At 45.6% G+C, this 14,913-nt stretch overlaps 1 protein-coding gene across 1 annotated transcript in view; it reads right to left on the bottom strand.

Moving 5' to 3' along the window:
- Positions 1 to 14,913, bottom strand: part of IGF2R (insulin like growth factor 2 receptor) — a 1,933,894-nt gene that overhangs the window by 817,534 nt on the left and 1,101,447 nt on the right. The window contains exon 33 of the mRNA XM_078648980.1: positions 7,620 to 7,739. Within this exon, the coding sequence (XP_078505106.1) occupies positions 7,620 to 7,739 (120 nt within the window). The remainder of the gene's footprint in view (positions 1 to 7,619; positions 7,740 to 14,913) is intronic.

Raw genomic sequence — 14,913 nt, 5'->3', positions numbered from 1 at the left:
GGGCGGGCGGGAACGGCGCATGGACGGGGGAGGGGGGGCGCATGGACAGCGGGAGGGGGAGGGGGGGTGAACGGCGCACGGACAGCGGGAGGGGGGGCGGGAAAGGAACGCACTCACCTGGACTTCTTCCGGCGGCCGTGGTCGGCATAATGACGGACACAAACACCCAACAAAAAAAAACGAAACTCCGCCCACCGCCAGATTACTACACAGAGGGAACGCCCAGGGAAAAAATCTCGGGAACGCCCCCGAATCTGGTCCGGCCTTGACGGACAGATCTCTGTTCCAATGGCTAGCCTCCATTTATGGAGCTAGCCAATGGGACAGGGGGGCGTATTCCAGAGTCCTTACTGAAATCAAGAGATTTCTCTTGGAGGCGGAGCTTACGCTCCGTTCTCCAGGTCGAAACCTAAAAATGGTTGTATGTTTGCGTTATACATGTTTCATATCAAAATCTTTATTTCGGTAATTATATCACCATAAAAGATATACATAGATCATTAAAAAAGTTTTAAAACATACAATAATTAAAACCTCACAGTCCATTCAAGTGCATAGTAATTTGCCGTAGACAAATTTGCAGTCAGTTAGTACTCAATCGGCTGCTAAAGGTGTTTGCTTCTCAGATACCACATTGCTCCCAGATATTTAGCAACGGCAAAGACGATGTATTCAGTCAAGTCTGTTTTGAAAATTCGGAGCGCGGTCCGGCACTCCACAAAGCCCAAGCTTCTACATACGGGAACAATCCATTTCTTACGAGAAGCATTGTAAGCTGGGCAGAAAAAGACTATGTGGAGATCTGTTTCATTATCCACCCCGCAGACCGGGCATTTGCTAGATGTTGATTTGCTCCACCTACTAGTTAGATGTCTGGTAGGAAGAGTCCCATGCCTCCATTGTAAGTATAATTTCCTTAGGAGTGGGGGGTATATTTTATCCAAAACTGGCTCGAATCTATAGCTGTCCTTGATAGATAAGAATAACTCTGTGTGTGTGCCCAGAGTTTCCTGTTGACAGAGTGCTGCTAGTTTATTATCATGGTATGCCTTTGTGAGACTCTTTTTTGTAATTAGTGGACATTCAGATAGAGGATCAGACCAAAGTGACAGAAAGCCAAGTCCAGTCAACTCAGTTCTAATATATTTAATCCACTTAATTTTCCCAACATTTGGCATCGCTAACACTTCTTGCAGACCCTGCCTATAACTTCTCAGTTCTGGAACTGCCCACAACCTACGCCAATAAAGGAGGGGACGTACTGCCAGTTCATCGCTTATGGGTCGCAGCCCTAAGTCTAGCCTAAGTGGCACAGGAGGCGTGCTGGTCGGGAGTTGTACCACCTTCCTTATGAACTTATTCTCCTCTTTTAATAGTTCTAAGGAGGATACATGCCCCCAGAGCTCACAGCCATACATGGCGGCCCCTCTTGCCTGTGCCTTATAAATCTGAAGTGGTGGGCCGACAGGTTTGATAGATGACCTATTACTTCCCATGAGCCTCACAACCCCTCCCGAATACTGGGTCAGTTTTAGTAGTGCTTTCTGGTGGTGGGTGCACCAGGTCATACTCTCATTTAACAAAAGCCCAAGATACTCAAAAGTGCGCACCCTTTCTAATCTAGTCTGGCCAATGAGGGGGGCAGTTCGTAATCCCTGAGGGGCATTAAAGACCATGAATTTCGTTTTTGAAGTATTAACTTCTAGTCCGTGTTCCCCACAGAATTCCACAAAGCCATTTAGGACACGCTGCAGCCCCATTGGCGATTTTGAGAGGAGCAGGGTGTCGTCGGCGAACATTATCGCCGGCACCCTGCTACCTGCCAACTTTGGGGCATCTGAATTGGCAATCCCATCAAGGTGGGCAATTACCCCGTTGACATAGAGGCAGAACAGGGTTGGTGCAAGCACACATCCCTGCCTAACCCCCCTGTCAACAGGGAACCGATTTGACAGGCCCCCGACCTTGCCACACCTCACCTGTGCATAGTTGGTAGTATGGAGACGAATAATCATCTCCAACAAATCCCCGGGTACCCCCAGTTTGGTCAGGACCTCCCAGAGTTTACTACGGGGGACCAGGTCGAAGGCTGCCCTCAGGTCCACGAATACAGTATAGAGGCTGCCACCCTCCAACTGTACCGTTTTCCAATGTATGAGGGAGAGCCGGAAGACCTGGTCTATGGTAGAGATCTTCTCTCTGAATCCCGCCTGGAATGGGCTCAGAATATCGTGATCCGACATCCAGTCCAATAGACGATCCAGCAACAGCCTGGTAAAAAGTTTCTGAGAAACATCTATCAGGCTTATTGGCCTATAGTTGGCTGGGAGGAGAGGCGAGCCCTTCTTAAATATGGGGACTATCTCCGCCCCCAGCCAAGTCGGGGGGATCGGCATGCCGTTCAGAATTGCATTGAACAGCTCCCTCAGGTAGGGGGCCCAAATCGTGACCTCATGCTTGTAGAGGTCACCCGGAATTTTATCCAGACCAGGCGCCTTTTCGGGCGCGAGATCAAGGATTACCCTTTTCAGTTCTTCCAGGGAAAACCCGTTCAACCTGGGCAGAGTTTCTTGGGAGTGGGTCCCCAGTGTATCAAAGGGGGTCCTTAGTTGGTCAGAGTCTGGAACACTATACAAAGATTTAAAATGTTCTTCCCATATTGTTGCAGCGATATTAGCCTCTACTGCCTTTATGGGTTCCGCTGAGCCATGTTTGACAATCTGCCAAAATTTGCGGGAGTCGTGAAATGCAAGGGCAGTCGTCATTTCCAACCAGTTATGGTGGTCCCAATCTATTTTCGCATTACTGATGGTTGACTTATAAACCATCCTTTTACACCTGATAGTGCTAGAGGAGTCCCGATTTTTTAGAGACTCTAGAAGGGCAGCCTTTGCACTTCTACAGGAAGCATTGAACCATGTGACTCTCTTTTCTTTTCCATTTTTCCTCCTAACCACTGGGTTCATTACCTCTGCCAGATTGGTGCAGAGCTCAGAATGGATATCCCCCATTATTCTATAATTATCAGTGGTTGGTGATTGGAGAAGGAAGTCCCTTACTTTTCCTAGTGCGGGGGCCACTAACTTGTATATTCGCTGAGTGTTTATTGGGTTCTGCACAAGTGTGGCCCATCTGATCCTACGTCTGTTGCTGGATGCAACAAGGCCATCAGGGGGCAGGGGATTAATATCATTGCTTAAATTTGGCATACCCGGTGCAGCAAACCTCATTATCAGTGCATTGTGATCACTATCATTTCTTTTAAGTATAGTGAAGTCCCTAACCTTGTTCCAATCCTCGGTACGAACCAGGATGTAATCGATCCTTGATTCGTGCCCATACATGTAACTTTGCCATATGTGATGAAAGTGATGGCCTTTCCCTCCTCTATCTAACTCCTAGTATCCCTTTTATACTTTATTTCCCCTCCAGGAACAATGTTTAAATTCACAAAGTAACGGCCGCTGACTTCCAACAAACAGCCCAAAAAGGTGATCTGGACCTGTCAGACAGCATTTGAAACCCTGAAAGCTGCCATGTGCACCACACCCGTGCTCAGAGCCCCTGATTTCTCCAAGGAATTTGTGGTGCAGAAAGACACAGAAAGACGCCTCAGAGCATGGGGTGGGGGTAGTGCTCTCCCAGCTGAATGAAGAGGGTTGGGACCAACCTGTGGTCTTCATCAGTAGGAGGCTACTCCCCCGGGAGCAGAAGTGGAGCGCGATTGAAAGGGAAGCTTTTGCTGTGGTCTGGGCACTGAAGAAGCTAAGGCCCTATCTATTTGGGACTCACTTCCGAGTTCAGACAGACCACAGGCCCCTCAGATGGTTGATGCAGAGGAGAGCGGAGAACCCGAAACTGTTGAGGTGGTCAATCTCCCTACAGGGAATGGACTTTACGGTGGAACACCGCCCTGGCGCCGAACACGCCAATGCTGACGGTCTATCCAGATTTTTCCGCTTTAGCGATGAGAACTCCCAAGGGGCTGGGTTGTTCCCCTCACTTTCAGCTGGAGGGGACACGTGTTAGACCTGGCATCCTTGGCGTGGTTTCCCCTGACTTTTTGATCTCTACCTCCTATGTTTTTGACTCTATGCTTAATTACGTTTTGCTGGTTTAGATGCTTTGGTCACTTTGCCACTGCTGATCAGTGCCAAGGTGCAAGTGCTCCTAGTAGGGCCTGTACAGATGTAAGGGACATGCTGCAGTAGTGGATTACTGCCAAATTCATTTTTCACAGTAGCAAGGCTACCCTGCCCATAGGACAGAATGAGGGGGGGGGGGGGTGGGGGCCCATGGGTGCCTGCCTATCTTCCCCAGGAACAAGATATAAAATCCAAACCTGTTTTCTCTGGATTCAGAAATCCATAATACATCTTTTAGCATAGGTGGTTTTTAAATGTTGTGTCTGAAAATAGCACTTTTAGAAAGTGGCTAATTTCTTGTCCAGTCTGCCTGTGGGTTTGCCTGGGTGTGCGAGTTAGAGGGAGTGTGACAAGGTCTGGGAAAGCTCCAGCAGTGGGATGATAGCTGGCTGCCCCTGAAGGTTAGAGGGAGGAGTGGTGCTGGGCTGTGCCCTGCCTTTGCGATACCGGCTCCCCTATCGGCTGGATGACGGATGTCGCTGCCTCCCTGCTTCAAAGGGAAAGATTCCCCAGGACCGAGAGACTCCTGCCGCCAGAGTCTGGACAAGGGCGACCCGTGCTTAAATCACAAAAACCTCAAAGGCATCAAAGACAATTTTCTGTATAAAGGAAAGACCTGTGTACATTAGACTCAGACTACTTCTGGCTGAAGAGGAGAATCCCTGCTGAAGAGGACGCCGTAAGAAGACCCCAGGAACAGTGCTGCCATTGCTGTGTGTCTGGAAGCTGACCTGCTGTCTTGTCTTGTCCTGCCTAAGAGGGACCGTTGGGACTGTGCTGTGTGCTTTGCCCCCCTCCTACCAAGAAGAACTCTCCAAGGGCTAGAAGAAGAGCTAGCCTCCTGGCCCCAGAGTCCAGGGACCAAGAAACTCTGCCGTGGTCATCGCCTTTCCTCCCCCACCTCCTGGCTGTGTGCGGAGGAATGCTGTGGGGGTGACTTGCATTTGCCGAGAGAGAGGGTGCTGCGGGAGCTCGGGGGCTCGTATCCTCTCTCCCCAAGCTCTAACTTCAGACAGCATCGCCAGAGTTCAGGAGGCCGCCCTCCTGCCACTAAACAGGAGCGCCGTTAGCCCCTGACTCTGCTCGAGAAAACCCGGCGTCCCCCGGTGCCCCCACCATCGAGATCTGCAAGGCACCGGGAGCCGAGAAGAAGAGGGGAGGCTCGCCCCAAATCGCCGCGCTGGGATTGGATAGCGGGCTCTGACCTCACGGCTGGGATTCCCTACAGACGCGCTGTGGTTGGAGTCACCGGCAAGCCGCGTAGGGATTGGCTGGCGGCCCGCTGCGTCACCGGCAAGCCGCGCAGGGATTGGCTGGCGGCTCCTGCCTCACACCGAGAAGGAGCGTGGATTGCCCCAGCGAGCGAGGAGGAATACCGGCCCCCCGAGACCTGGGAGCCGAACAGCCTGCAGATTCCCCCCCAGGTAACGCTCGAGTGTGGGACGAGTGCGAGCGCGTCCACCTGGGGGGAGGTCCGGTGTGTGTGCCTCGCCCGCGTCAGCCGGCGAGGGAATCTTCTACAGCCAAACTCCTCCCTGCACCCTCGTACTGGCCCCAGAGTGAAGGGCGGTACCGGGGAAGAGGACTCTTATCGTTGTCACGGGGCAGTGCCTCTTCTGTGTATCTAACCACCGGATCCCCCTGAAGAGCGGGGCAGTCCTCTGACCATTAAAGACTGATCGGGGGGGGGATACTGAGGTGCCCAAGTTTTTGGCAATGGACTCTTTTTACCGTGTAAGAACACTTTCCACAAGAGAAGCCTATGTCATGTTGGTTTATGTCCGTTTTTAAGTCTGCCTCACAATATATAAAAATACTATTTTTATATCAGACCTGTGTGGTGTCCGTTTGTGGAGTTCATTATTAATTACTGAGGGTGTTGGTGCAAACACTTTACACATTGCCCTAGAGATAAGCCTGTCTGCTCTGCCAAGCTACCAAGGGGGTGAGCAGGGATTATCTTTTGACGTACATCCACCTTGCCTTGACTAGAGGAGAGGGTCCCTAGTTGGTCAGAGGCCGTGGCCCTACCAAGTATGGACCCCCAATTCTAACAGGCCGCAACTTTTCTTCTCGGGTTGCGGCCACCTAATTAGGGCATTGCTGTTGGCGCATGGATCCTTGTCTCTAGATATATACAAGTCTTTTTTTTTTATAACTCCAAAACCAATGAACAGATTCTCACCAAATTACAAAAAGCACTCTTGCGGAGCCAAGTTCTAACTTTCTGCTAAATTTGGTGTCATTCCGCTCGGGCTGTAGTTGTGTCTAAAATCCCTATGGTAAAGTGCAACAGGACAACACGTTTTGAGACCCCCACCTTTTTCTTGGCCCCTGCTTGATGAAATCAACCCCAACACTTTCCAGACAGCAGTTGAAGTGAGTGGAAAACTAGTTTTGAAAATTTTGTGATGACTCGTCAAACAGCGCCAAAGTTATTTGCAAAACAAAAAATGCTTTTCTTATGGAAACTAGGTCCTAACTATCTACTGAGGCCAGGGGTAGTAAGCGCTAAATAAATGCAACTACAATACAATACAATATATATATGTGGAAAAAAGAAGCCTGGAACTCTGTGTAGTTCCCAATATTAGGTGGGGTGGAGCTCCTATATAGAACACCCTACAACACCAGTAACCCTCTGTCTCAAATGTCTGTTTTCGTAGCAAAGTCTTTAAGCATCGGATTGGCACAGTCACAGCCACACCAAGCTATAAAGGGACAAAGACTCTTGCCATTTTCATTGAAAAGTCTTTAACCATAGGATTAGCACGTGCCATACAAGCTGTAACCAACCCAGGCACAGTATTACAGGTTTGGTACAGTAAACTATCATCCAAGCAAACCTGGAATGCATAAAAGCAAACCCTGACACGTGTTTAGCTCTTTTTGCATAATTTATGCGGCACTCTAACCTGAAAGGGTAGTTCTAATAAGAAGGAAACACGCATCAGGGGTTGCTTTTATGCATTCCAGGTTGGTTTGGAAGGTATATTGCCAGTCCAAAGCTGTAATACTGTGCCTGGAGTGGTAAAATGTGTTTGTCTTTTTACAGCTCAGAGTGGATGCACTTGTACTTGCTAATCCTATGCTTAGAGATTTTGCTGTAAAAAACGGCCTAAAAATTGAGAGCACAGAAAAACTAAAAAACTGATCTTATAAATGGTATATATTTCGGACACATTTACATTTGTTTTATTTCAACACAATAGAACAGATTACACAACTTTCAATATAATCATCTTCAAATATTAAATGTAATACATTTTCTTTATGAAATAGTAGTGGATCGTGGATAATTCAATCACTTTGAAACTAATACGAGTTTATCTCTTTGCCTGGAGACAATCCAGACTATGAGAGAAACAAATATGTTTAAGCCCTTTACTGCTATAGTTTCACAACTATAAGAGAAGGTGGCATCTTACACCATGGCACTGTAAACCAGTCAAGAAAGCTGAAAATTATACTTACCAGCCCCTGTATCACATGAACTTTTCAGCGGAGCACAGATATTCAACTGAATGTTTCTGCTGCGGCTTACAATGGGATAGCCAGCATCACGGCTCAACGATGACAAGTCAAACAGGTGACCTATTAGAAAGGAAGAATCTACAGTGAGAAATTGAGAGGCCTTTTCACAAACTGCAGTGTGTAGTACATTTAGTAGTACTACAATGCAATTAATAATTTACTACAAAATTCTATTTACTAACCTTAATAAATAGGTCTAGGCCTATGCCTCCCCTATCTTTTGTCGCAGAGATCTATACCCTAAAAGTGATGGTGTACGCACAAGTAGTTTTATATTTTAGTAATAAATGTGGAAGGGATGGGGGAGTGACCGGAAAATAGGGAATACCTACTAATCAACTGACGGGGTAAAGGGAGGGGTAAGGATGGGTTTAGATAAGAGTAAGGATTGTTTTAGGGAGGGTTAATTAGGGGTTTAGAGACTGACAAGCACTCACCCACAAATAAGGAGGCCTACTGCTATTCATAAACTTTACTTCTAAAGTTGCTGCTGCCAAAAATGGCCAAAACAGTAGTAACTGTACTCCAGCTTTGAGCTGAAATAAGTCTGGCACCATATATGGCCAATCACTGGTACTCTAAAACTCTCCAGTAAGAAATAATGAAGGCAGGGACTTAAAATAAAACTCTATAGGAAATAATGTTAAGTTGAATAAACTTATGTTAAAAAAAATATTAATAAATATAAATTTCTGTATTTAACGTAATTATTAATTCATTATAAAACATGCTAAACCTTTTCCAATTAAAAACACTTATTTAATTTTAATGTAAAAAAATAAGTTTCATTCTATATATCTTTTCTAACTCTTTACTACTTAATAAATAAACGTATAATAAATATAAATGTTATATTTTAGGTGGAGAATGTATTTTATTTAAATCATGAAAATATATATATTTTAATTTAACACATTCAACATTATTAAATATTTATTTCAAAATTAATTAAAAAATGCTGTAGCTTTTTTCCATATATTTAAAATGCATATTTTAAATTAACTTACATAAATATTTCAATTAGAAATATTTGTACTATTTTTGTACAATTGTAATACATGTTTTCCAAAGCTTTACATAGGATGATCACACCTCCCCACCCACTTCCTCAGTCGTCATGCTAAAAGTTACAAGTAGTAACTTCACACTCAAATGTAGGATCTATTCCCTGAATGCAGGGGGGGGGGTGAAGACATACAAGTCTACACTCTAGAGTAAATTTACACTCAAAAAATAACTTTATTTGTGTTAAAAAAAAGTTTCACAGCATTATTATTTTTTTTTTTTTACAGTCCAAGAAAAATTTAAAACGTTACCCCATTATAAAAGACAGCAAAATTAAGAATGCCACTCCCTGGCAATCTTATGCAAATTTCACTCATATCTCTTTTTAATCACAATAGAGCCTCTTATAAAGTTTGCTCCCACGATAAAGAGGTCAGTAGAGGTCAATGGGTACAAATAGTTAAAACCATTGCTAAATGAACATGGACAAACCTTTCTCAATAATGAAAGCAGAAATCAAGTTCTCACTCACTTCTATAAAGTGCAAAATAATAGAAAGTGCATCGTGCTTTGCCTAGGAGAATTTTCACATGGGCAAGGCGTAATCTTGTCTGTCCAATCTCCTCGAAAAAGGAACGCTAACAGAAAGTGCATAGCCGACACCTGTAAGGTAAAATCTGATCTGGGAATTTGTGGGAAAAGTTAGATAAAATTGTGGAGGGTTGGAAGCAAGTGAAAATCTCCTGAATAACCTCAGTGATGACAATTGTGCATGTTGCTCCTATTAAGGAACACCTGTTTAATAATGGCCTTAGCATTTGGAGGAATTCTTTCAGGGTATTCAAAAAAGTATCCTAGTCCTATCTCTAGGAATTTATCCCTTAAGAAGTGGAGCCAGGGGATCTTTACAACATTATGTTTATTAAGGCAATCCTTAATAACATCTTTTAAGAACTCCAAGTTCTCCAAGAGCCAGATCTTAGCCCATAAAAACAATGGGATATAGCCAATACGGTCCTCTATAAACTATTGGGCCAGTTCAGCATGACAGAGTGATGTGGGGACGCTTTTTGGTACCATCAGAAATATTTTGATAAATGTATACTCTACTAGTAGGAGCGGTTGGCTTCTATTATACCCGCAAACCACGGCCCCATATGTAGCGATAGGAAGGCATTTAGCTCTATAAAGAGTTAATCATTCTTTCACTGGTTTTTGCCTCAACTTACAAACGAACTGTAATAAGGGATCCGCAGCCCTGCTTGTCTGCTGTGCTTTAATGGTCAAGAGAGGTTCACACTTCAATCACTGATTATTAAATATATTGCCCAAGTACGAAAAATTACTTTTTCTCTCTCCTTTCCCTGGACAATGAAATGTTTCGTTTTTGTGATCTTTGGGCCACATACCATAATATATGATTAAGTAAACGTAACTGCTAAATCAAGAGATGTCAAAATCAGTAAAAGCATCAAGGGATTTCTGTAAACTCATAGAGGTCATTGCAAATAACACTATCATCTGCGTGTGAAAGCAAGGGGACAAATAATTATGGGGAAATCAAGCTCCCTTTTTAATAAAAAGGCATCCATCCCCCTTTTTTATAAATTAAAAAATAAAAATAGCGCTAAAACACATCCTTGGCAACCCCCTCCAAGGAAATGATTGCGTGTGTTTTTTCCCCTTCCTACCGTACCTTACGGTAACTGAAGTATCCATATGAGGCCTACAGAGAAGGATTACAAGTGCTTTTTCTACACCCATATCTTCCATCATGACCCACAATTTGTCCCGATTGACAGTATCAAAAGCACTAGATAAGTCCACAAAGACCAAATGCATAGAGCTCTTTGTGGACCTCATGTGCTTACTGACAATTAGGGACACACTGAGACATTGTTCAGTCGTGCCCAGATTCTTTCTAAAAACATATTGTGTGTTGAACAAGACCCCTTTAATAGATGCCCACTCTTCTAAATGTGTAAGAAGGACCGTGCTCAATACCTTTGCTGTTGCATCAATCAATGATATGGGTCTTTAACACACAGGATCACTTCAATCAAAAACAACTACAATCGCCTCTTTCCATGACCCAGACAGTGGGCCAATAATGGCTGCTTTAAAAATATTAGTAATGGTGCCCACAAGTTAGGGTTTCTCTTGAAAAGATCTGAGCCAGGGGCTTTCAAACAGATGCCCTGTGCAAGAGCCACATCTACCTCTTGAATTGTAAAGGACAAACTAAGCTGTGAGGCTTTGGTTAAGTCATGGGGTATTTCCTGTTGTTCCTCTGCTATCATCCTATGTGAAGGGTCAAAAAGTCTGGAAAAAAGGGCTTCCCAGACTTCACCCAAGAACAATGAGTTCATCTGTCTCACATATTCGATGAACATTGAGCGATTAATGATTTCCCAATTTTTTTTAGACTCTTTAAAGGAACCTGCTCTTTCCAAATCCTCCGACGCCTCCTTCCTCAGTTCCATCTTCCTGCATTAGATCAGCTTTTTAGATCGAGGACCGAAGGCTGGTTTGCCAGCCGTAAGTCGGAAATTTAATGATGTTCAGTAGGGCAGTTTAACCCGCCTCTCTGCTTGTCTCTCCTCCATTGGCTGGCTTCCTAAACAGAGGCCAGCCATTGGAGGAGAGAGGCGTCCCTCGAAAGAAGCTCCGTCTCTTTCGGATTCGGGGGCGTGTTCGTGCTGTTCTTTCCACTTTTTAGCCACGCCCCTTTTTAGAACGCCGAACACGCCCCCGAATCCAAAAATTTTGGTCCCTTGCGGCCGCCATTTTGCTGCTCGAGCAGCGTCTACCAGGACATCAGGTAAGCCTCTGCCCCCGTTTGTGCCGTTCTTCGTGCCTCGTTACTTGTGTGCGTGAAGAATGCTAAATGTTTGATCGCACCTATTTGGGATTTGAGATACAGTTGCCCAATTCTGACTTTTAAAAGAGCCATCTGTCTGAATCAAATGCGAGAACAGCGCTGACACCGGTGCTCCACGCCTCCGACACGCCCTTTAAACCTTGGGCTATCCCTCTGGCGTGCATGGCTGCGGCATCTTCAATCTGACCTGGCAGCCACCGCCATCTGTTAATGACCGTTGTTGTTTATCCTAGCCTCCTGGTGAGGCGCCCCACGTTAAAATGGCCACGTTAGCCTATCAGGTTTACTGCGGATTTCCACTTCCTAGCAGTCCGCTTTCGACCTCCTGCTTCTGTACACGCCGGGGGACGTGCTGAGACATACGTTCTGGCCTTTAATAATTGGCCTGAAAAATCGACGAGTATGATGCCTCATTCGCGGGACGTTTGGCATTTTTGACATTCCTGGCCGGTGCTCTGGCTAAATTATTTCATTGACAATCCCGGTAAGTTCTGGGTACTAGTTGCGGTGTCAGAGTGATGCACAAGCATTTTGGTAGTTCCATCTATTCAGGAGCTCATCTAAATGTGTTAATTGCTTGGGCTGCCTGTGTCGATACACTGTCTTTCTAGGGCGGTAGCCGCTTTTGCCACCATGCTTCTCCACCTTCATTGAGCTGCAAGCGCCTGCATTTGATTTAATGCTAGGGACTATGCTGAAGGATTTGTTTTATTTCCCTTCTTCATTCCTTTATTATGTTTAATTATGCCTCCCTGCTATCTTTCCGCTTCTGTGAATATATAGCTGTTCATTGAGATCTGTTCCGAGATCTGTACCGATGTCTCTATTCTTGGTTCGGCCTGTGCTATGCCGGCCTTATTGTAGTCCCCAGAACACGCTACTTAGCCTGCCGCTATTGTGTCGAGTGTCTACCCATGCTCCCCGTGCTTTGGTATAATGGCCCGTGCTTTTGCCCTCCCTTCCGCACTCCATTTTTTCATTACAAGGTTGCATGCCTGGAATTAGGACCAATATTAAGGGTCCAGGCTGTTATGTACCTTATATTTGTTCATATATACCTCCTAGATCCATTGAAATCCTCACCCAGCGACAGTTGGCATTGGGAACGTGTGATAAAGGTCGCCCCATTTGTCAATGCTGGGAATATCTGGTTATCGTCCCTTGGAGGTTGCTAGGAAGAAGAAACTGTGGTAATCTCCTTCCGGAATCTGCGAGGATCTTTATTACTGGTAGGATCTCTTTATTTCCCCATTTGGACACGGGTGGTTTTCTACTGTGTTTTGTTAAAAGTGTATGTGTCTTTAGGCACAATGTGGAGAGTGCTCCCATATTTGCTCTCTCTGTTTTATTCCTCGCAGAGCCCTAGCTTGGAAGCATCTAATGTTTGGGCCCCTATACATACCCTGTTAGTAGGGGGCAGCAGCATTTCATTGGTGTCTGGCACATCTTTGATCTCGGGTAGAGATATATAAAGTCCTTTTACATATATTTTTGATCTCTTTATCTAACACATTGTTGATGGGTATGGATATTTTATGGCCCCTCCCCCTCCTTCTGTAATCGGACATTGGCCGGAGATATTGTTCTCACGTGTGTTTGTTCACCTTCTCAGCTTTGAGTGCAAACTGCCATATTATATACCTCCGTGCAGACACTGTGACGTGGATGGACCAGGGTGATTGAGGAGGGCACCAAGGCGCCCTGGTGGATTTGGGAATATTCGTAGGTCAGAGGTTATGTGCGAGAGTCTTTCTTTCCTGTCAGTATCCTCCAGGGGGCGCACTCACTCACAGGAGAGGGTTGGAAGCATGAAGTTCTGCGCAGCAGTGCCACCCTGCCCAGGGGTCCACAGTTACCCTGTGGTCTAAAACTGCACAGGGTTCAAAGTGAACCATGGGTTCCAGGGAGGGGGCATTGCTGCCTTGGTGGGTGAAGCTGTGCGGTGTCCAAATAACAGAGAAGGGCAAAGCTGCCCAGGGGGGCAACAGCATAGGAGTGGAGGATGAGCAGCACAGGGGGTCTCATGCTGCTGATGGGGGTGAGCAGAAAAGGGGCTCAAAGCTGTCCTGGGGACCTGGCATGAGTGTGGCTTCAAGGACAATGGCAAAGCTGCCACGAGTCACGGACCTCCGGTGGTAAAAAACTGTCTAGGAGTTTAAAAGTGTCTCAAGACCATAGACGTTTATCGGGGCCAACGCTGCCTAGGGGTACACAGCTTCCCTGAGGTACAGAAAGGCTCGGGACGCTTATAGGTCCAGATCGGCCAAGTCCTCCCAAGAGGTAGGTTTCTACCCATCAGTTCATGTTCTCCAGAGTACTAAACTAGACAGTAGTACAAAGCTGCAGACTTTCCCACACTGCCCACACCCCGTGAAGTGCCGGGGGGAAGCAACCCCGAATTCTTTTGATGTGTAGCACATACGCACACCACTGTTGCACAGAGCGCTTTATTTTAAGCGTGATCCCGTGCGCACAGATTCCAGCACCCGGGCAAGGCTGCGCAGGGGGCTCAGGAGAGGGCCGGCTGGAGGGGCTCAAAGTGTGCTTTTGTCAAACACCAGGAACACCCCACAGCCGAGATTTTTTAAAAATATAATTAGTCTGATTAACTCACTCGGCTGTTAAAGCAATGCACCGAGCACTTCACATTTGCGACATGGATGGAAGAAAAATACACAATTAATGGTAGCTCCGAGGCTTCCACCCGTGCAGATGTTATGTGAATGCAATGTGCCACTTAGAACGGTATCTGCGCGTGTTATTTATCGAAGGAGATACCGTTTTAGAGAGCATATTTAATAACTGGTTAAAAGAAATTACAGAGCTTTTCGCCGTTAGGTCGTTTTGGCAACTTCTGTGGTACCGTCACTGATATCTATAGGGGGCACAAGTGGACGAAATATTGAATCAAGCAAAGAAGGCTTTTTATCAACACCACATAAGGCATGTTTACAATAAACACTGGAATGAATTACTTTCTCTAGGCTTGGGTTGAAAAAGTGTCATATGCAATTAAGCATTTTTTCAGTTTCTGAAAGACTCTTTCATATTCCATACTCCCGCTCTCCCTCCCAAGCTCCATCTTTCTTTCTTTCTTTTCTTCCTGTGTTTCTGTCTTAAATATATAACTATGTGCGTGTGTCATTTCATAATTTATATTATCTTTATCAATCAAGCTATGTATATTTTCATATATGCACATATATAGGGTTACCAAATATGTATGTGTGCGTGCATGTCATTGCATCATGTCATTATGCATCCCAGGAAAAGAGAGCATATATTCCCTGGCTGTGCTTGCTTCCCTGCCCCCTGGCTGTGCTTGCTTCCCTGCCCCCTGGCTGTGCT

The sequence above is a fragment of the Lissotriton helveticus genome, chromosome 6, assembly GCF_964261635.1.
Source record: "Lissotriton helveticus chromosome 6, aLisHel1.1, whole genome shotgun sequence".
NCBI classification, from domain to species: Eukaryota; Metazoa; Chordata; class Amphibia; order Caudata; family Salamandridae; genus Lissotriton; species Lissotriton helveticus.
Note: the sequence above shows the minus strand (reverse complement) of the source record. Positions and strands in the feature narration are given on the sequence as shown.